The following is a 22,781-nucleotide window of genomic DNA, read 5'->3' on the forward strand; positions in this document are numbered from 1 at the left end:
TCGATTTACTGGGACTGGCTACAAAAGCTTGAGCAACTGTCTGCACGTTTTCTTCATTGCAAATTGATCGTGGATACTCTAAATAAGTACACTTGTACATATATTGTATAAAACTTTGCATTATTGTCTTAAGGATTGCAAGTTTTCCTGGTTATCAATGTTTAAATTGCAGTTTGGTTGAAATCACCACAAAACAGCATCATTTTTTGGTTTTTACCGATATAAAAACAAATTTAATGTTCGTAAACAATTTTCTTTATATGTATAAATATAGAAATTAACAAGCTAAATTTCTAGTTTGCTCAAGTTAGTTTGTGGTTAATATTCAAAATAGGTTATCTATACTTTTTGATGTGAGAGTAGTATCCAACGAATGGCCATGATTGTTGTGATGACAGCGGTGCTGATGCACCGTAGCTGACACGCACGAACAAAAACAATGTATTCTAAACGTTGTCTTGGTGTTTGTAACTAGTACTGGAGATTTTTTTTTAGATTATTTCTTAATCAGATTTTATTTTGAAATGATAGACATTTGTAATAATTTGTAATAGACATATAACTAATTTAAGCAATTTGTTAATGATCTGTATTAAAGGTAGTAATAGAAAGGAACCCATTTCAAGGACGTTTTAACATTGGTGTTTGCAAAACAAAGAAGACTACAGATTTGTTGATGTTGTTGGTAGGGCCTAATAAGTTTTTTAGACATAAACTAATGTTAAAAGTCACTTGTTTTAAAAAAAATAAACAAATTACCATTACCATACTGTTTTTGTTTTGTGTTTTATATTAAGAGAAGCCTTTTTGTTTTTTTTTCTACTTTTTTACAATAAGTAAACAATTTTATTTTCTAACTAACCTGTTTTTAATCAAACCTCTTCAAAAAAATCTGTTCGTTAATGAGGTTCTAGCTATTTTAACAACAGTCTATTTATTAAGTAATTATTGGTTCTGGAGGCGAACTTCAGACTTTTTGGATAAGTATTATTGGAATCTCCACTGAACACCAATGCTAAATAAGTGCTACAGGAAAAATAATTTTTCTAAAAAATCTGAAGAGCTTGTAGCATTTTTGTTAAGAAAATTTTCATCTTAGCTTAAACCCTGGAATCACCCATATTTATATGACAAAGTATCACTGTCAAAATATGTACACTAACAAGTATTTTATATTTATAAGCATTTGTAGGAACCCTAAAAACAATGTTATTTTTAGCAATGGGTAGGTAATATCTTACAAAACATGCAGGATATACCACAGTCAGATTCCATATGTGAAACAGATAAAACATAAAATACCCCTAGACTGGCCTACCCAACCTCTAGCTCTCATGCTAGACCCACTACAGGCCTACCCCTACTATAACTTAGACCTCACCTTAACCAAATAATTTCTGAGAAGTCTGTCAACTTCTCTATCACAAACTATCATACAAACAAACATTCGTCATACTTCTCAGAACCAAAACTAGAACTAGAGACAAGAGCAATTTACTTCTAAGCAATATAGCAATAAGCTTGGTGATGCATGTATATAGACAAAGATTATACAATTTTCAAGTCTACTGTTACAAAACTTCAATATCTTGTTACTTTGGTTATTTACTTATGGGTTTTCAAAAATGTTTTATCAAAATACGTTAAAATGTAAACCATTTATTATGTAGCTTCCGATAGATAAGAAATTCACAGTATTTGCTACAACTATGAACTTCCAGTATATTGGAAGTTGGTTTCCAAAGGACCAGGAGGTCTTAATGAGTCATGTTTAATCTTTGTAATTTTGGATACTAAATAATGCATAAGGTATATTTAAAAAACCAGATTTAATTGATTGCTCTAGTACAAACCATTATACTTTTTCTCTTGCACTTATCTATTAGGCTATATGACTTTGGTCATCTGAAACCCTCTTATTTTATTCATTTAAAGGTGTTTGTATTATTGATCCATAGAGGAGAACCCTCATGGCTACACAGGTCTGTGGGCCCAGGTGTCAATGGATCTACCAGACGAGCATATTGAGTGGCTATTCGACATTCCACCTGGTCTTGAGTATGTCCGCTTCTTCAATGAGATCCCTTATGACAATCCGGTGAGACTTAAAATAGAGGCATTAAACTAATACACAAATAACCAAAAGCCCTCATAAACATAAATAAATTTCAGGCCAACTAATTGAGATCAAAATTAACTCCACATTATTCCCTCACATGTATGGGTGACATCCTTCCAACAATCCACAATCCTGGCATTTCTCTCCATCCAATAATTAATTTTCAGAATTCATCATGTAGGGAAATATATCAAATCCTCTTGGACGTCCTGACACCACTTGTAGGACAAACTGACTTTTGTTAAAAATTTCAAAGACTTTGTCGAGGAGTCAAATAATTTGTAACTGATAGGTTACTTAGCTTTGACATTGAAAGTCTGTTCACTAATGTACCAGTTACAAAAACACAAAATCATTGAATTTCAGTTAAAATTAGATGAAAAATTAAACAAGGGAACCAAACTTTATCCACCTAATTATGGAATTGTTAGAATTATGTACTCAATATAATTATTTTGAACTAGAGGGTAAAATTTACTTTGAAGATATGGGGAATGGCAATGCGATCAACAATATCACCCATTTTCATCAATATATTTATGGAATAATTTGAGCAAAAATCCCTTATTTTAGTGCTTTTCAAAGTATGTGCAGTGGCACCCTTGGGTGCCGCAAATTCATGTCAGGGGCACCGTGGTTGAGCAACGGTGTACCGTTGTCAAACAGTACAATCAGTCATAGGTTATTTGACGCAGCAGAGAACATTAGTAATCAGCTGTTTTTATTTCTAAAAGATAAAGAGTTTGCATTGCAGTTGGAGGAGGTCTGCATTAGGCCTACTGATAGTAGCAAAGACACTTACTTGATATGCTATGTCAGATTTATTAACAACACTTATGTTCAAAATATTTTATTTTGTAAACAAATCAAGAGATATACTACAGGCCAATATCTGTTTAATATTTTAGATGACTTTATGAGTCTTCATGACATTGATTAGTAAAAATACGTTGGAATATGTACTGATAGTGGCACTTAAATGGTGGGTTGATAAAAGGAGCTTCAAGCTCTCGTTCATGCGGTTTGGACCCATTGCATGATCCAGAGAGAAGACTTAAGCTTGCTATCAGTGCAGTTAACTACATTAACCCATTGCAGGTAACAGAAAACATTAGTGCGTGACACACAGCGGCCGGAGTTGTTTACAGTGGTAGGCAGCCGGCTGCTTCGCCGTGGTGCGTATACAGTTTACTTCCAGCAATTTTAACTGCACTATTTTAACGCATTATATATTTTTATGTAATACTATATGCATTTATTTATTTAGAGAAGTACTGAACTTAAATGTAAACTAATAAATAGAGTATACTAAAATATCTTACTTGCGTTTGTTGATTGACACTCTGAAATAAAATTATCCAAAGGCAAATGAAATAGAAATAGTAAATTGAAAACAAGAAGTTCTGAAGAAGATAGGTTCTTGCTCATTTAAACAACAATTTTTCTTATAGAAAAATCATCTATACCTGTTCTAGAGTTACTAAAACTACAAAGTTTGTTTATATTGATTGGTACAAATTAGTTAGGATATCCAAATATAACTGTCTCCTTAATTGGTTTATAAACCCTTTTTAGAAGTGTTTGTTCGTAACCAATCAGTGGACATGGTCAGGAAGTCATTGTTTCAGTGTTTATGCTGTAAAATATTGAGTTATAAAGGCCTCAGTGCTCATATATATAATGTGATAGCAGTACTCGAGGAAGGTGTTTGCTCAATATGACAGCCCAGGGACAGCAGCCTATGCTCTCCGCAAGTTGGATGGATTCGAGTACCCAGCAGGCTCGCGTGTACGAGTCAAGCCTGACTACCAATACTCTGACAGAATGTAAGTACTATGTCGTTAAATTTTATATTCTTCCAAAAAATCATAGATGTAATTTACGGGTGACAAAGTAACATTGTATGAAATGAGAATATTTTGCTAATACAAGTATGCAATGGCTTCCATACTTTCTGTGTTAATCTTTAAACATTATATTTAAAATTCAGCTTTTAAAGTTCTTAAAGATCTGGAGGAGCTGTGTGGTTTTTTACACGTACCATAGCTATGGTAGGAAGGGTTGGTTCAATGTGAATATTGAGTTAAGCTCCATTGCACCTTCCGCTTAGAGGCACTGTCCTTTGTAGCATAGTTGTTTTGGTGTTTAAATGATTCAAGGAGCTCATTTTTAACGTTTTAAATACCAACTTTTCATGGATCTTTTCAGCCAGGTGTGGACTTCAGGTTCCAGGAGTCAATCTGTATCAGTGTCAGACTACAAATGCTGCAAAAGTGGATGGTGAACTGGAGCTTAACTCAATATTCACATAGTGTGGTTTTGTTTACGTATTATATTGCAGTAAGTTTTAATTATATGTACTGTTTTATCAAACATTTAGTCTCTTATTATCTGAAACTTTAACGTAATTTAGATGATATTGGTTTCTTTTTTTGATAGGTTTGTTTTTGAAGATGTAATGATTAATTTAGAATTCGAAATGGATAACTTTGTTAATCAGAGCCGTACTTTAATAAATCTTCTAAAAATAGAACAGTATATTTCTGAACATAGTATATAACATTTAAACAACTCCATGCATACATATAGTATAATACTGCATGTGTAAAAATATCAAAATAATTTTTCTTTCAGAGAAATAAAAAGAACAGTTCTATTGACTCAGTTTAACCCTTTAACTGCTATAGATGAGTATACTCATAAGCCGACTATTTGCCATCACAGCTACTGTCAAGTATTCTCGTGTCACGCCATCGGCATCTTGGCGAAATCACATGGGATATCTAGCTGCACCATTCAGTTGTCTAATCTTTGTTCTAGTTGGTCAAGAGATAGGGTGATTGTGTTTGGGGTGGAGAAGATTGGCGGGAGATGAAGAGGGAAATCTGGACATTATTGTTCAATAAAAATTTTCTAGTATCATTTTCTAAAAAGTATATAAAATAATCCTAGAAGTTACAAACTGTAATAAAGTTTTTATATTATAATAACGTTAACCATTACTACATTTTTGTTTTATTTGTAAAGTTAATGTAGTCATATGGAAAAAGTGTATGGAATAAACTATCTTATTTGCATCCTAATCAAAATAGGCCAATACACTTTTTTCCAAGATATTTTTATGCAGGAAGGAAATCAAAATAAATTAGAAAATAGTTTTAAAAATGCAAAAAATAGTTAGTTTTATAATATATGGTTACTTTCCATTTCCAAAGTGAATAAAACCACTGCTATTGCCTTGCCATCTGAGCGAGTCCATCTAAAAAACTCAGTGGAACTGGTTCGGCTAGCCGCACAATACAGTGTAGCCAAAAGAGTTAACATGTTTCATATACCATATGCTGAATAGAAAATGAGCAGATTTTTTGTATTGCTCCAAAATATTTTAATAAAGTAATACAGCACACATTAGATACAATACGGTACAAGTACTGAAGCCCACATTTAAAATGAGATTACAAAAGAATGTTACAGATAATGTCAATTTATCTAACTAAACCAATAAAACAATATCCTATTTAATAAAAGAGGACCACAAAAGAATCAAAATACCACTTTTTGTATTTATTCATATGATAGATTGTGTTGAGGAATGTTGTAAAAAGGTTTTTATAATTAACCAATCCCCTTTATTGTGAGAAAATATTTATCAGTTAATGAAAATCATTGTTTTTAAAGAATAATTTAAAGAATAAGGTAGCCTGGTGGAGCTCTGAACTGGCCTCTTTGAGGAAGAGGGTCAGGGCTCTATTCAGGAGAGCCAAAACTTGGGGCACTTGGGACACTTACCATGAGGCTCTTGCACTGTACATCCGCAAGGTTTCTTACGGCTAAGACATTAGCCTGGAAGAAGCTCTCCACCGATATTGACAGTGTGCAGGGCTATGCAAGGCTACAAAAGCTATTAGCAAAGAATCCGATCTCGCTGCTTGGTAGTCTCAAGGACGATCAAGGTGTTTACATTACTGAACCGGAAGGAGTTCTAAAAGTTATGATGGGAACACACTTCCCGGACTGTATTGTTCATGAGGGTGATCAACCACCCGATAGTGAGGGGAGACATGGGGGTCGCGCCACCCATTTGCAGTGGAGTCTGGCGCACCGTATTGTTACAGGTAGATTACTCAGACGTGAAACGGTTCGCGCATGGAGGGGTGTGGAGTTTGTGGAGAAGGGTGGGGCGGGGTGGGTAAGAGGAGCGGAACGGCAGGTGCGGCCGGCAGCTACTAGCACTACTGCAGACATTGGACTGATGCGCGTGTCTAGGCATTGTACTCCCTTAATATTACACGACTCCAAGATATTGCTGGTTAACAAAATAAAATATTACGATGAATAAATATGTAATGAATAATACAAACTTATGAATAAATTATTTATGTGTTGTATACACTAAGCTTTATTAAAATCTAGCATTTATTAAAATCATCAAAATCACTCTTTTCCTTTTTTCTTGGTCTTCTTTTATGGGGAGTGGTGAATTTCTTTGTTTCTCCCGGGGAATTTTCACTTTCTTTTAAAACTCTATACACGGTACTTGATGATTTCCCACAAGCATCTGCCACTTTTAGTCTGAGCTGTTTTCCTGACATTCCGGGATACTGTTTATACATATAATTGTAAACGTTGTATATTATTTCGCGTGCTTGACTGTGAATAACAGGTTTTTTACAGTTTTAGAAACCGAAGCACCTGCGTTGTCCATTGTAACAACTGATACGTATGTTTTTAGTCACGCTAATAGACACTTCACTCGTAGAGCAGATAGAACTGACTGACAGCGCTGCTCGGTGATCGGGCAGGGCCGCGCATGCGCGCAGCGACATCTGTCCACTGCGCATCCAAGGACCGTTTCACGACTAAGTAATCTAATAGTACCTTCAGTAGGATTGAATGGGCTATTAACTCATTCAGTCCTTACAAAGCTCCTGGGGGTGACGGGGTGAGACCGGTTTGCTTGCAGGGGGGGTTGGACATTCTCCTTCCCCAGCTGTGCACACTGTTCAGAGCCTCCGTGGCTCTCAGGTATATCCCACTATCCTGGAGAGTGTCCAGAGTGGTGTTTATAGCGAAGCAGGGGAGGGCGGGCATGGATCGGCCGAAGTCTTTCAGGCCGATATGCCTGTCCTCCTTCCTTCTCAAAACCATGGAGAATATGGTTGCCAGGTTTGTTTGGGAGGGAGCTCTTTTGGAGCGACCTCTGCATCCTAACCAGCATGCCTACACTCCAGGAAGGTCATGCGACTCGGCCCTGCATCAATTGGTATGCAGGATTGAGAAGACGCTGGCGGCAAAAGGCGGAAGGAGTTCGAAAAGTTATGATGGGAACACACTTCCCGGACTGTATTGTTCATGAGGGTGATCAACCACCCGACAGTGAGGGGAGACATGGGGGTCGCGCCACCCATTTGCAGTGGAGTCTGGCGCACCGTATTGTTACCTTCAGTAGGATTGAATGGGCTATTAACTCATTCAGTCCTTACAAAGCTCCTGGGGGTGACGGGGTGAGACCGGTTTGCTTGCAGCGGGGGTTGGACATTTTCCTTCCCCAGCTGTGCACACTGTTCAGAGCCTCCGTGGCTCTCAGGTATATCCCACTATCCTGGAGAGTGTCCAGAGTGGTGTTTATAGCGAAGCAGGGGAGGGCGGGCATGGATCGGCCGAAGTCTTTCAAGCCGATATGCCTGTCCTCCTTCCTTCTCAAAACCATGGAGAATATGGTTGCCAGGTTTGTTTGGGAGGGAGCTCTTTTGGAGCGACCTCTGCATCCTAACCAGCATGCCTACACTCCAGGAAGGTCATTGCGACTCGGCCCTGCATCAATTGGTATGCAGGATTGAGAAGACGCTGGCGGCAAAAGAGATAGCCATAGGAGTCTTTTTAGACATTGAAGGAGCCTTTGACAATACAGCCACTCAGGCGATTATCAATGTGGTCTCAAGACGTGGTGTTGATGGTCAGGTGTGTGACTGGAAGGGGCCTTGCTCACGGACAGGGTTGTTGCTACAACCCTCATGGGAGCAAGTGTTAGTGCGAAGGCTACGAGGGGCTGTCCGCAAGGCGGCGTCCTCTCTCCTCTTCTGTGGAACCTGGTTGTGGATGACCTGCTAAATTCTTTGAATAGCAGCGGTGTCTTTGCACAAGGGTACGCAGATGATATTGTGATTCTTGTGAGTGGCAAGTTCAACACAACAATCACGGAACTGACCAATGCTGCTCTGAACATAGTGGGAAATTGGTGTGATAAGGTTGGCCTCACCGTCAACCCCACCAAGGCTGCTGTGGTTGCCTTTACCAGGAGGCGACAGATGGAGGGCATTGGTCCCTTTCTATTCAAAGGCTCACTCACCCGTTGAGATGAAGTCTGAGGTCAAGTACCTGGGCGTGATCCTAGATAGGGTTCTAAACTGGGGACCTCATCTAGAAAGGGTCATTGCCAGGGGTAAGTGGTCTCTAATGCAATGCAGACGTGTGATAGGTGGGCCCTGGGGACTGAAGCCGAGGTTCTTGTACTGGCTTTATGTTTCCGTGGTCAGACCTGCACTAATGTAAGGAGCTGTCGTATGGTGGCCAAAAACGGAGACTAAGACGGTGGTAGCTCGTCTGGCGGGTATCCAAAGGATGGCCTGCCTTGCTATCACTGGGGCTTTTCCTAGTGCACCAGGCGCGGCTCTGGACTGTTGTCTTAATCTCGCCCCCCTGGACATTGTCATTCGAGCTATGGCCAGGAGGTGTGCCTACTGTCTTCAGCAGATGGGACTCTGGTCGGGTTGCAGCGGTGGGCACTGCAGAATTAGCACTCTAATACAGGAGGATGTTTTGCACATGATCTCTGATCAGATGCCACAAAAATTTTCCTTTGACAAACCCTTTAAGATTATTTTACCCTCAAGGGATGATTGGTCAGAGGGGAAGAAACCTCTTCCACCAGCGGAGCTTGAATGGTTCACAGACGGCTCCAAAACAAAAAGCGGCACAGGCGCTGGAATTCTGGGAGTGAGACCATGTAGGGAGCTGGTGGTTCCTATGGGTCCGTATCCGACAGTCTTTCAAGCGGAGGTCGCAGCTATTATGGAATGTGCTCGTGAGAATCTTCGTCTGCGATATAGGGGCAAGACGATTAACATTTTCACGGACAGTCAGGCAGCGCTGTTGGCGCTGGATTCTTGCGTGATCAAATCCAAACTGGTTTGGGATTGCTATCAGACCGTTTCCTCCCTTGCCAGAACCAACAATGTAACCGTCTGTGGGTTCCTGGTCATGAGGGGATTCTTGGGAACGAAAGAGCTGATGCCCTGGCCAACCAGGGTTTGAGAGTGAGTAGAATGGTATTACAGTCACCTTCCTCCAAGGTGGCTTCGGACCTTCTCTCATTAAACAGATCAATGTCTTCTAAGGTCATTGGTCTCATTACGGGGCATGGTCACCTGAGGAAGCATCTTCACAGAGTTGGCATCCTTCAGGAGGATCCGCTCTGTGGAAGGTGTAATGAGCAGGAGGAGACTGCTGAGCACCTGCTCTTTGATTGCCCTGCAATAGCAAGAGAGCGGTATGCCATCTTTGGTAGTTTGGACAGGGGTGGTGAAATTTTCCCAGGAGGACTTGATAGGTTGTTTTCGGCGGTTTGTTGAACTGCTGAAGTTATAGACTGGTGGGCCTCATGGTGTGTTTCCGGGGTGCGCAAAAAGCCCTTGAGGCTTAAGTGCATGGCAGTAGGCCGCCCCAAGGAAAAAAAAAAAGAAAAGAATAATTTTACCATTTTTAACTGCACTAGTAGTTTTACTTTCAAGTACTGTATTGTGCACTTTTATTGATTCCTTATACTTTAGAGTAATTAAACTATATAATTTCAGAATTATTAGAAAATACATTTGTAAGTTATTAAAACGCTCACAACAAAAGTGACTTTCTGGACTTTTTTATTTGCTTTCATATTTTAAAATAATAATGACCATAAACCGTAATCATTTTTTTATGCTAAATGACCAAGTACAAAATTTACTTCAATTTTTGTACACGTATCCCAAGGTGTACATGACATGCATCCATTGTAATCCATTACGCCAGGACGTTGTGTACGCGACAGGGTACACATGTTCGCATGTGAAAAACTGATCAGCTGATTTACAAGATACATGCACATTGACAACAGAACGAATCTAACCTCAGTTACTTGTGCCAATATTATTCTTCAGGTTGAAGAATAATAAGATTGAAGCGCAAAGTTAAAATAGATTGTGTTGTGTGTTTACAATTAGAATAAAGAGACAAGATATTAATGAAGCCCTGAATGATTTTCTGGGCGTCTCAGAATAAACTGATTTTGAAATAAGTGGAAGTGAGTATGTACCTTCTGACAGTGACAGTTACAATGAGTCGACAGGAGATAATGGCGATGAAGTCTCACTTGATGAAAACAACATTGTGAATGACAATAGATTAAAAAAAAAAGTAAAGAATGTCTTATTTTACCAGGCGAAGTTAGGGCTAAGAAGCCCTCTCTAACACTTAACCTGGGATTAGTGGGAGCGACTGTCAAAATTGCCACTAATGTAGATTTAGATACTGGAAATGAAACAGCACTCTCTGAAGCGGAACATACACAAGGATTAGAAACCCCTCATGCTCCAGTGAGAGCTGATAGTCGAGTTCATCCTGCACAGCAGCAAGCTTGGGGTGAGTGTAAGCTTACTGTTTTTACAGTAATTTTCATTTACTGGCTCATGGTGTACAGTATGATTTTGATGTATCCAACTTAATGGAAATTTATCAGCAATTCTTAAATGAAGAGATTCTAGACAAAGTGGTCACAGAAATAAATAGATATGCCCACCAGTACTTAAGAAGCCTTGTGGTCAAGAGAAGATTGATGATGAGAGAGTGGATAGATGTCACACACTTAGGCATCAAAAGAGTATTCGGAATACTGATGATTCTGGAAATTTGTCCATTGTCACAAATGACACTTTACTGGTCTTCAAATACCTCTGCACTTTTATTACAAACATTATGTCATAAAAAACCATGCAGAGGGAAAGGTTCGAAATGATTTTAAAATGTTGAAATTTTCAAAACAATGATGACAAAGACGCTGAAGAACCTCGTCTTTCTAAAGTCAAAAATCTTGTGGACTTAATTAACAAGCTATCCAAGCAAATAATTATGCCAGACAAAAGCATTGTCATAGATGAGACAATCATCCCACGGTGTGGACCTCTCATTCTACATCAATATAACCCACAGAAAGCCCACTAACATTCAAAAGTTTATAAACTTTATACACAAAAGGGGTATACATATAAAGTGAAAGTATATGTGGAAGGTCATAAATGGGTAGTTAAAAGAAAGGTGTTAATGGTATCAAAACAAGCAGAGGATTCTGGCATCTTGGTTTCTATCTGGGAAAATGAACAGAAAACGGGAACCAATATAAAAACCCACAGCTGTTTTAAGCTACAACAACATCAAAGAGAGTGTAGACATTTCAGACTAAATGTCTTCCTATTACACTCCTTTACGAAAGAGCAGCAAATGGTACAAGAAGGTAGCAGTATTAATACTGCTAGGGACCTGCGTTGTCAATGCACTGGTCATTTTCACATTTTCAATGACACTCGTGAGTCAAAGCGGAAGTGGGATATGTTGCGATTTAGGGGAAAGCTGATAAAGAAGCTTATATCATCTTCAAACACTGATTCAACCCCTGATGAAACTCCAGTAAGAATGCCGCTAAATGCAGCACTACGAGTCTAGGGACGACTACAGCTCAAACACCATATGAGATGGATTGGCTCATACAGCAAGGAAGAGGTGTCGTTTTTTTATGGAGGTCTTGTGGATAATCATGGCACTAAATAAGCAAGAAAGAAGTCCAAACGAGTCAACACCTACTGTTTCACGTGTCCAGATGAGTCATCAATGTGTCTCCAGTGCTTCAATAACGTGCACAAATGAAATTCCAATTTTTTCTCATTATTGTTTTTTATATCATAAACACAAGACTATTAATTTATTCTAGCTAAAATAATGTTACAACTGATTTTTACCATTTTTTACTACCATTGTATTCAATAAAATGACATTATATTGTAAAATATTTTAATTTTTGTACCTAAAGAATTAAGCAATCGTGGGACCGATGGGGTACACGCAGTACCGCATTTCCCTATAGGCCCACTAGGCCCAGGCCTAGGGTGCAAAATTTTAGGGGGCGCATAAATTTTAAAGTACACAAAAGAAAAAAGTTGCGGCGGCGGGTGGTGTTGGCTCTCGGCGGGGCGGCCAAGGTCAACTAGGTCCAGGGTGCGACGTTGACAATTTATTCGGTTCAAGCAGAAACGGTGCATATATAGGCGCACTTGAACTATTGGCACAATTTGATCCATTTCTATCCCAGCATATATCTAAACATGCCTACAAAGGCCAAGGTAGTACATCTTACCTTTCACATTTCACTTGCGATGAAATAATTTTAATAATGGGCAACACTGTGCTCAAAAGTATTATCCGAGAATTGAAGGAAGCTAAATACTACTCCATAATTGTGGATTCCACCCCAGATATTGCCCATGTAGATCAACTTACTGTAGTTGTGCGATATGTCTTGCCCAATGGAAGGGACAATGCGCCAGTTGAGAGGTTTTTACAGTTCCTCCCAAACACTGGCCACAAATCGGAACAGTTGGCTACAGCTTTGTTGAAAATTTTAGAGTGTCATGGTATTAATATAAAAGATTGTCGTGGCCAGAGTTATGACAATGCGTCTAACATGGCAGGAGTGTACTCTGGTCTTCAAGCCAGAATGAAGGAACAATGTTCTCTGGCAGATTACATTCCATGCTCCTCACACTCCTTGAACTTAGTTGGAGTAGCTTCAGCAGAGGCATCGGATAAAGCTGTAGCATTTTTCGACCTAGTGCAGGGGATATACAATTTTTTTTCTCCTCAACTCATCGCTGGGAAATTCTCAAAAGTATCCTTAAAGATAGATTCCCAGTTGTAAAATCACTTTCAGTTACCAGGTGGTCAGAACGGGCCGACGCCCTCAAAGCAGTTTATAATTCATTCACAGAAATAATAAAGGCACTAGAATCCATAATAAATGATGTAAATGAAAAGCCTGCAACTCGACAAGAGGCCAAAGGAGTAAAAAATAAAATGATGAAACTTGAAAACGCCTTCTTACTTATCTTTTGGAAAGAGGTAATGGAATGATTTTGGAAGGTAAATGCTACTCTGCAACGCGAAAGTATCGACCTTGGAACTGCAGGAGCACTATTTGACTCGCTCAAATCTTATGTCAATCAACTAAGAAACAAGTTTGACGAATATGCATCAGCATCAGAAAAGTTGGCTAACACAGGTGATTGGGGAGAAAGAAGAGCAATAAAACGGAACTTTTTTTGATGAAATTGCCAACAACAATGAAAATAACGAGCCTGTTGACCCCAAAGAAATGTTCAGAGTCAACGTGTTTTTCGTAATTGTAGATAGATTATCTACAGAACTTGACAAAAGGGCAAACGCTTACACGGGCATCGAGCACAGGTTTGGATTTTTGTTGAAGTTGGAGACATTGGAAGACAACGTCATCAAATCAAAATGCAAAGAGCTAGTTGAACTCTACAAAGATGATTTGGAAGAATGCTTCTTAGATGAGTGTGTCCAATTTAAGTTCTATTTAAAAAGTGAAAACTCAGAGAGGGAAAGGGAAAACGAAAATAAGACGAAACAGAAACCATCCTTCAAGACTCTTCTCCAATTAATTTATGGCAAGAGCTTGCAGCACATATTTCCAAACATGGAAATTGTCTTAAGAACAGTTTTAAGTACAGCTGCAGCGGTGAACGCTTGTTTTCTGTCTTAAAACGAGTGAAAAACCATTTACGAAACTCTCTAAGCCAGTGCAAATTAAATGCACTTTCTGTTATGGCGATAGAATCCGACCTCACTGAAAGCCTGGACGTAGAAGAATTAACACGTACTTTTGTTGAGTCAAAGCAAAGAAGAAAATTGTAATGACTTAATGATTTTTAGCCTTTGGCTAATTGGCTTTCTTTTGGACATTTGGATGTTTGCCCAAAACACCAAACTTTTTCTCTTGTACAAAGTATTTATATCGAAGCTGCAAAATTCATTTTTTCATCAAATATAATATGTTTCAAATTATCTTATGTGTACTCATGTTATTATTTCTAGCTGTATTTTACGGTTTTTTTCATTTTTTGATTGAAATCAAATAAAAGACTTTAAAAACTCATATGTTTTAACTTATTTTTACACCATACAAATGACCACTGTTATTATAACAATAGCTAGAATATTATGTTGCAACTGGTTGATTGCTTTTATTTATTCAAAACACTCCTATATATATATTTATTTATACTATTGTAATTATTTTCATCAAAATTACGTAATTAAGAAAATTACTGGATTTCTACGTCAGTGTAATCAGAGTCCTCGGGGGGGGGGGGGGGGGGCGCTCTTTGGTCTGTAGGCCTAGGGGCGCCGAATTTGTAAATGCGGCCCTGGGTACACGATAGTCTGAGTTACTTCTTTAAGCACGGGTTCACATCTTACAAACGACCAAGACATGCAAACAATAAAATAATTCATATGAAAATGCTTAAGACCATGTATCCCAACAGGCGCACAACACATTTTAGGAAAGAAGATCGGTGTGAAAGATCGCTTGTACCCGATGGGGTACACGACGTCGTGAATGTGTTAATTATGTTTTAAAACTATTCCAAGTCTGGTTTTACAACATCCCATTATCAAAACTCAAAAATTGTATAACTCTGGAAAATATTGAATATGAAAACAAGAGATATGAATTTTGAAATGGTTGATTACCTTTAAAAAGAGAACAATGGGCCAAGTTTCAACAGCATCTGGAATAATATGTGAGTTTTTGTTTATTAAATTGATACATGGAATTATCATAATGTGGAGTGAAACCATTTTACTACCATCATTATATTTGCAAGAATAAACCACTGAACTGCATAAAATGTTCTGGTTGTTTGTTAGGCTTGCATTGGACAGACAACGCCAAGGGCCTCACTCAATCTCGAACTTGATGCAACAGGTGGAGAGTCTCAATAAGAGTCTGAATGAGGCTACGAGGCTCATCAAATCTGCCGGCATTTCCAGTGAGTTTCCTCTTACCAGTTATAGAAGCAGTGAGTCTGGGAGAGTTTGATCATATTGTTTGTAACATACACATGTTTGTATTTCAGCACCGTTCACTACCAACCCCAATCATCTGGAAGCCTTCCGGTGCTCTGCCAAGCTGCCCCCTCCTCAGCCCCTGGCTCCATCTGGCAGTGTTCCTCAGGAACGGTAAGCTTATTTGATACAAACAAATCTCGTGTCATAGTTTTTGGGACACTAGTACTGTATATCCATAAATGATCTTTTTAGGACTTGTTCAGTAGATAGTTACTAACAGTTTTTGAGGGAGCAATACTAATACAGTTGGTTATATCTGTACAGACTATTTGTGGTGTGTGAACCTGGTCTGCCACCTCAGGATGCTCTCTGGGATGTGTTTAGCCGCTTCGGAAACCTTATCGAGCTCTACATCCTCAATGGCAAGAACTGCGGCTACGCCAAATACTCTGACAAGGATTCAGCTCATAAAGCCATGCAGGTAACATACTATCAATACAAGATGGTACCCAAAAGTAACTGGAATATCATTGCTGTGGGCGGAGATCGAGTAGTATTCATTTCTGCTGTTATACATGTATAGCGCAACTGATTGCAGTTCAATGCCACCTGTGTTGTCGACCTGGCTTATTCTGTTCATTTGCAGTGATTATTTTTGCTAGTGCTAGTTTGTTCTGTGTTCGTTTTTAGTGATGACAAGTTTAGTAAACAATGTGCAGCTTTGAAATTTTATTTTCTACTTGTAATTGTGTAAAAATGCTGCTGAAACTGTTTTAATGTTGAAACAGCTGACGAAGATGACGTTATGGGAAGAAACTGAAGTGTACAAGTAGTTATGCTCAATTTTAAAATGGTGACATGTTGATCGATGAAAAACCACCTGGACGTCTATTAGCTGCCTGAATTAAAGTAAACGTTGTAAAATTTTAGAGCTTATGCTGAGAAACTGTCAACAGATGATCGATCAATTGTGAGATGTTAGTGGATTGTTTTAGAGCTCAGTTCAGTGAATTTTAACTGAAGATTTGGGGATGAAAAGGGTTGCTGCCAAGTTTGTTCCTTGAATTCAGATTGACAATCAAAAGGAGCAACGGGAGATGAAATATGTTTTGTTTTGAAACAACAGCTTGAAACTGATCCATATTTTCTGCCAATTCAAAATGAAATAAATAAAATATATAGGTTTTAAAAAATAATTCCAGTTTGTTTGGGTACTCTCTCATATCTGAACTTCGATGGGAAACACCTGCTGTTATACCCATCTTAAAAACAGGATGTACTTGGTATAAGAAATTACAATTACATTATTATAAGAACCCTTAGAATGCTGAGTACAAAAATCTGTACTTCCCTCTAGTGTGCTAATACTATTAAAATCAATTTGAAATTTTTAAAGTTTTATTTGAATTTAGGTTTCTGAAGTTATTGTTGGATAAAAAATATAAAGCCCCATTTTTAAAGGTTTTTTTTATATTTTTTACTAAAATTAAAATGTATGACAATTTAAAACATAGAATTCACTAATTTCAAAAAGTGTTCTGAGTCTGAAACACTTTGAATCACTTATATGTAGGTAGAGTTGTGTTTGAAGAACATGTCTTACAAAAGTAAATAGTCTCCTTTCAAAGTCCCTTTTTCAAACATACAATACATATTGTGCCTTTTGTGTTCTTCTATAGGAAGTGATGTCCCTCCAGCTGTTCTTCAGGCAGTCCTTGGGGTTTACTTCCTGGTGTCCTCTTCTTTGTTTTGAGACTCTTTCTCTGATAAGGTTCTGAATGAGGCTATTTCTTAGTCCACATGCGTCATTGGTTTATAGTTGTATTGGGCTTGTTTGGCTTTATATAATAAGTATGCGTTTACCAAAACCACTTCCAAAAGTTAGAAAACAAATTTTCCTTCACCACTTTTTAGTTTGCCTTATAAATTGCTAAGACGAAAAAAAATGGTCAGAAAAGTGTTCATATAATGTGTTCAAACAATGATACAATGTGTTCATCTTTCCAGCACAAAACTAAAATGTTTCATTTTCAATGAGAAATTAATTCCCCTTTTTTCATTTTTGTACATTGTGTCTTTAGGTGCTTTGGAATTCGAGATCTAGTTAGCATCTCTGTCCAGATTTGGTACAGATTAATGTTGCAATTGCACAGACTCAGATAAAAGTGAAAATTTTTACTATTTGGGTAGTTTTCAGTATATTTGTACCAGGGATCAGTTCTTCCTTCCCAAAGTATTGTATAAAATCATAAATGTACAGTCTGAAACAACAAATACCTTCATGCCAAACTTGACTGGGTTTTGAGGGTTGCACTCTGAAACTAACATTTCCTTTGAACGAGATGGAATTTTCATCGATTGGTACAAAATTACAGAGTAAGAAAAATAGTTTACACATTTTTTCGTGTGGTCTGCTTTGGGCTAATAAAAGTAATCTTTCTTTCTTGTCTTGGGATGCTGAACATGTGAAGTGTAGGTCCCAAAAAATGTTCAGAAATCATTCTTAGAAAATATATCACAGAAAAATTGCACTATTTATGTCCACTTAGTGGAAAAATATGTTTCAGTACTCAGAAGATGCATAAAACCCATGTTTACTATGGTCACTAGAAAAAATTTGAGATCAGAGACAGAAAAATTATTCCATTTATGTATGCTTTCTATCAGAGAATTGCTTTCGCTCTTCCTTCTGGTAGCATAATGGTTACTTTCGTCACATATGTAAGACAATAAATCTTCGTTGAAGTACAGATAAAAATAGTCTATAGGGTTTGTTTCGTCGTCAAAAAACGGGCAAGTTAGGACCCTGGTTGGCATTATATATAGTGATTGTGTGAGTAGAACCAATGTCATTATTAGTTATGTCAAACCAACCACTATTCTGTTGTTGCAGATTAGGTGGTATGTTTCTAAGTTTATAGTGTTTTCATATCGCTAACATGCATAACTTTTATTCTCTGGCTCACTGTCACTAACATTGTGTAGAATCACATCCTCCATATCTGTCATAAGGTTTACTTCCTGGTGTTAATGAAGTTGAAAAAGATGCATTCATATTGTCACTGACGAATTGATCAAACTTTAATTGACTGGGTTAGCCATTTTTATGATTAGTTTAATAGAAAACTTTAAACAATTATTAATTTTTCTTTTGCTTTATTTATTTATTAACTCGTTCTTTGCCCTTGCTTAACTAGCTATTGATATAAATAAATAAACGTTTGATTTACAATTATTATCGAGTTTATTTGTCATATGTATGATACAGGGTTTCATGAATTATACTGCCATGGGCACATAAAAAAAAATTATATCCAACATAGAAAAAGTTTTTGTGCATGTTAGGTTTGAATTTATACAAAAAAAGAGGTTTAAATTTTGAAAGATTTGGAATCATAAATTGGGTAGATCTTACTTGAGTTCAAATCCAGTTTTACTTTGTGTGTTCCATTGACATTTATTCATCTTCCAATCATCCCTGTCGGTTTAGTATGGATTTAATACTGGCAATGTTGATCCTTGAAGATTTGAGAGTTTGGGTTGCCATCCAATATTCGAGTGGTCATAATCCAGTAAATGTCTATTCTGTTCTTTTACAAAAATCGAGATTCACCAATTTAACGAAAATAATAAAATGTATGACTGTATTTAACCCTAGAACTGGCAATGGTGTCACTCTGTACTGGCGACTATTTTAACAGCCTTGCAGACGTTTCTTATCACATTTCATAACTGTTAGTCCAAATATAAACTATTATATGTCAATGTATTCACAACTATATGGAGAGCATTATAATAACAATATCCTATTGTTTCCATAGAAACATATTTTTGTTATTTTTACAAAATGTAAGAAAACATTTTTTTGGACATTATTTTTGTAAATATTCCGTTGAGTAACTGCTTAGCAATAAGCTTTACATCAAAACTGAAAATGTATAACTTATTCAAAATTTTGTCCTGATTCCAAAAATATATAATTATTGTAACTTTTACCTCAAAACGTATGTGTTACAGGGCTTTGTATGAAAAATCACGTGTATTTACTTATTTTCAAAAATGCGTAGATTTCTAAATAAATATTATTTTTCGTGGGTAAACATAATCTCATGACTGCATTTTTACTTACATAAGTATGACAGATAAAAAAAAAAAAAAATAAAATAATAAATTTTAATCTTATCTTATTTACATATGTACAATATATACAAAGTTTCACTTTTCACTCAGCGTCACTAGATTTATCGGTCTCTAAAGTTTTCACCCATACTAAAACTATAACCTAAGAAAGCTAAAAAACAATAATAACAACACTAAAACACTATAAAATACAATTTCCACAAATACTATTGGATTCGTAACCTCAAACACAAAACCCGGCACTTGTTTACAGTTTCACAACAATGTGGTTGACCCGTACTACGTTCACGTCAGCTGTCCATAGAGAACGATGTTTTACGGTAAACAAAGAAGACAATAATCGAAGTAAGAACAGTAAATCGGTACTATAGTTAATGCTGTTCCAGAATATATCAAATAAAAATCATTTATATGACTTTAATTGCCTAAAATTTCAATAACTGTACATGTCTACTTTGGCGACGAAAATTCGTTTCATACCAGCTGGAGGGTTAATAACTCTAATGTTGATTAACTTTGTGTTTTTTTAAATAAATTTCTTGACGAAAAAGGTTCTTCTCAGTCTCATATCAAGTCATGATTCAAAAGAATAAATTCCATTATTGTAAAGTCACCAGCTGATCTAAATTCACTTTATAACTCAAGGTGTTATAAACTTACTTTGTTGTTGTGTAATCTCCTTGTTTTTTATATTAAGATTTAATGTATTCTGTGGTATTTGTTCTAAAGAAATTACTTTATTTTGTCTGATGATTCAATTTTACAATAATTTATGTATTTCTATCTTGTTTGTATGATAATTTATTTTATGTTAATGTTAACTCTAAAATAGCTTGCTAGTTTAACTTAATTTTAAAATTTATTGACTTATACAAATGTTTATTGTAAGTTATCAAAATTGTATGGGTGTTGTATGGGTGTATGTTCTTCTTCTTGTATGGATTCCTATGTGTGTGTGTGTGTGTGTGTGTGTGTGTGTGTGTGTGTGTGTGTGTGTGTGTTTTCACAGTTCACAGTTCACAACCATCTTTATTCAAAAAAATTCATAATTTCACAATGTATTTTCCCAATGCACCATGCTAGGTGCGCACGGGAACATCTTAATCTATGTTATTGTTCATTACTGTTTGATGCTGGCAGTCCTCATGCAACAGTCCATTCTATATTACAAGTATAAATTTGTTGATTTTTTGCAGACTGAAATTTAAACTTTTACTGTAAGAATTGAGGTATTTACTGTATAATCCATCGTGCTATGCATTAACAACGCTAAATATTCAACAAAGATACATTGAAACTACACATGAAATTGATTAATCAATTACCTCTCACCGATTCTGCACAATTACCCTATACAATAACTCTAATTTTAACAATGTATAATAATAAATAAGCAACATATGAATCCATAAATACATAACAAATGAACAGTAACAATATAATAAATGTATGAATACAATGTTTAACAATAAATAATTAACATTATGATAAATCTATAGATATTATAACAAATAAACAATAACAACGAGATAAATCTATAGATATTATAACAAATAAATAATAACAACGATATAAAACTATAAATTTATAACAAGTACAGTAAAAGTGAATTATAGAACACGTATGCTTTATTCTATAATAAATACAAAAGTATATGATAGAAAAGATAATGAATAAATAAATAGGGCGATTTAAGCAACTCTGCTCTCAATCTGGCACGCTTTCAGTGACATAAGTTAATGCTTTCATTTTTACTTTAGGCTTTTTCTCAAAAAATAATTCATTGCCATAATAGGCTATGAACTTTTTAAAAAGTGTTGGGCCCATGTAGCAGAACTGGCATCTAGAGGAAACTGAACCAAAAAGAGGCAATTCAAGTTGATAAAACCTGGAACTGCCTGTTGTTCTATTTACGGCTTTGATTTTATGGTGATCTAAATATTTATGTACATGCATTAACAAGCAAAACTTATACAGCTGGTCAAAATTTAATATATTATGTTCTTTAAAAATATGGCTAATTCGGTTTGTTCTTTGTAAACCAAACATTATGCGCAATGCGTGTCTTTGCGTCATTATTATTGGATTTAAAATTGTTTTAAATGTTCCACCGTAGTGTATTAATCCAAATCTTAATATACTCTCAAACCAAGAAAAATACAGTTGCTTCATGTGTTTATCTTTAAGGTGCTGCTAAAGATGGTATAAAGAGTAATTTACATTCCTTAGCCGTTTCAATAGAAAGTTGATGTGGTGGTCCCATTTCAAATACCTATCAACATATAAGCCCAGATACTTCACACTATCCACAACCTCAATACTGGAACAGGTACACTCATACATACAGCAATGTGTGTGTGTGTGTGTTCAAGTTCAAGTTCAAGTTCAAAAATTCTTTATTCGTATTAAATTACAGTGCAATACATACATTTCATGTGCTATGTATAGCACGTGCGAAATGAAAAACACTGTTTCATTTAATTTTATATTGTCTTTTGTATCGTTGGCAATTAGTCCTTTACAGTCCTTTAGTCCTTTATTCGCTGGTTTTCATTTATATTATCAGCTACTATTCCATAACTCAATCCCACAATTACAACCTTACAAACCTTACAAGTACTGTAACAGTGAATATTATTAATACTAACAGATTTCTATAACCTCTAATTCCATTACAATAACAACAAATACTTTCTTTAACAAAACCAGAAAAAATCTATAATGACATAAACAACATAACATTATAAATAACACATAAATAAAATAATAAATAAATAAACAGGAAAAACACATACAAATTTATATAAATACATTCAGGAAACGTGCTTTTCTGTTAATATTAAATCTATATAAAAATCTATAAAACAATACATATTTAACAATCTATAAATCTATATTTAACAAATATAAAAAAAATTATTAGATAGTACAAATCATATTATATAAATAAATATAAATTATACATATACACACACACACACATATATATATATATATATATATATATATATATATACACATACACATACATACATATATACATACACAAAGAGTCCATTATGATCCAATGTTAATATATTCTAAAACTTTCATTTTGAATTTAGGTTTCCGTTCCATTAATATATAATTTCCAAAATGTGATACGAATTTATTAAAACATTTTATTCCTGAATAACAAAACTGTTTCCTTCCTATCTCTTTGAAATAAATGGGAGTCTCAATAGCAATCACATTAGATAAGCGAGTACTCACAGGACATGTTCTCAACTTATATCTTTCCATATTCTTTCTAATATACATAATTGAGCTCAATTTGTATAACTGAGAAAAGGTCAGAATATGTTCT

At 36.0% G+C, this 22,781-nt stretch overlaps 1 protein-coding gene across 3 annotated transcripts in view; it reads left to right on the plus strand.

Moving 5' to 3' along the window:
- The window catches only part of LOC124365558 (RNA-binding protein 45-like), a 69,219-nt gene that overhangs the window by 15,407 nt on the left and 31,031 nt on the right, over positions 1–22,781 (plus strand). For 2 of the 3 annotated variants that reach the window (XM_046821558.1, XM_046821552.1), the window contains exons 5-9: positions 1,959–2,098; positions 3,809–3,945; positions 15,155–15,276; positions 15,364–15,466; positions 15,620–15,776. In XM_046821558.1, coding sequence (XP_046677514.1) covers positions 1,959–2,098; positions 3,809–3,945; positions 15,155–15,276; positions 15,364–15,466; positions 15,620–15,776 — 659 coding nt within the window. The remainder of the gene's footprint in view (positions 1–1,958; positions 2,099–3,808; positions 3,946–15,154; positions 15,277–15,363; positions 15,467–15,619; positions 15,777–22,781) is intronic. The other variant, XM_046821563.1, reaches the window with a different exon arrangement.

Source organism: Homalodisca vitripennis, chromosome 1, assembly GCF_021130785.1.
Source record: "Homalodisca vitripennis isolate AUS2020 chromosome 1, UT_GWSS_2.1, whole genome shotgun sequence".
Classification (NCBI taxonomy): domain Eukaryota; kingdom Metazoa; phylum Arthropoda; class Insecta; order Hemiptera; family Cicadellidae; genus Homalodisca; species Homalodisca vitripennis.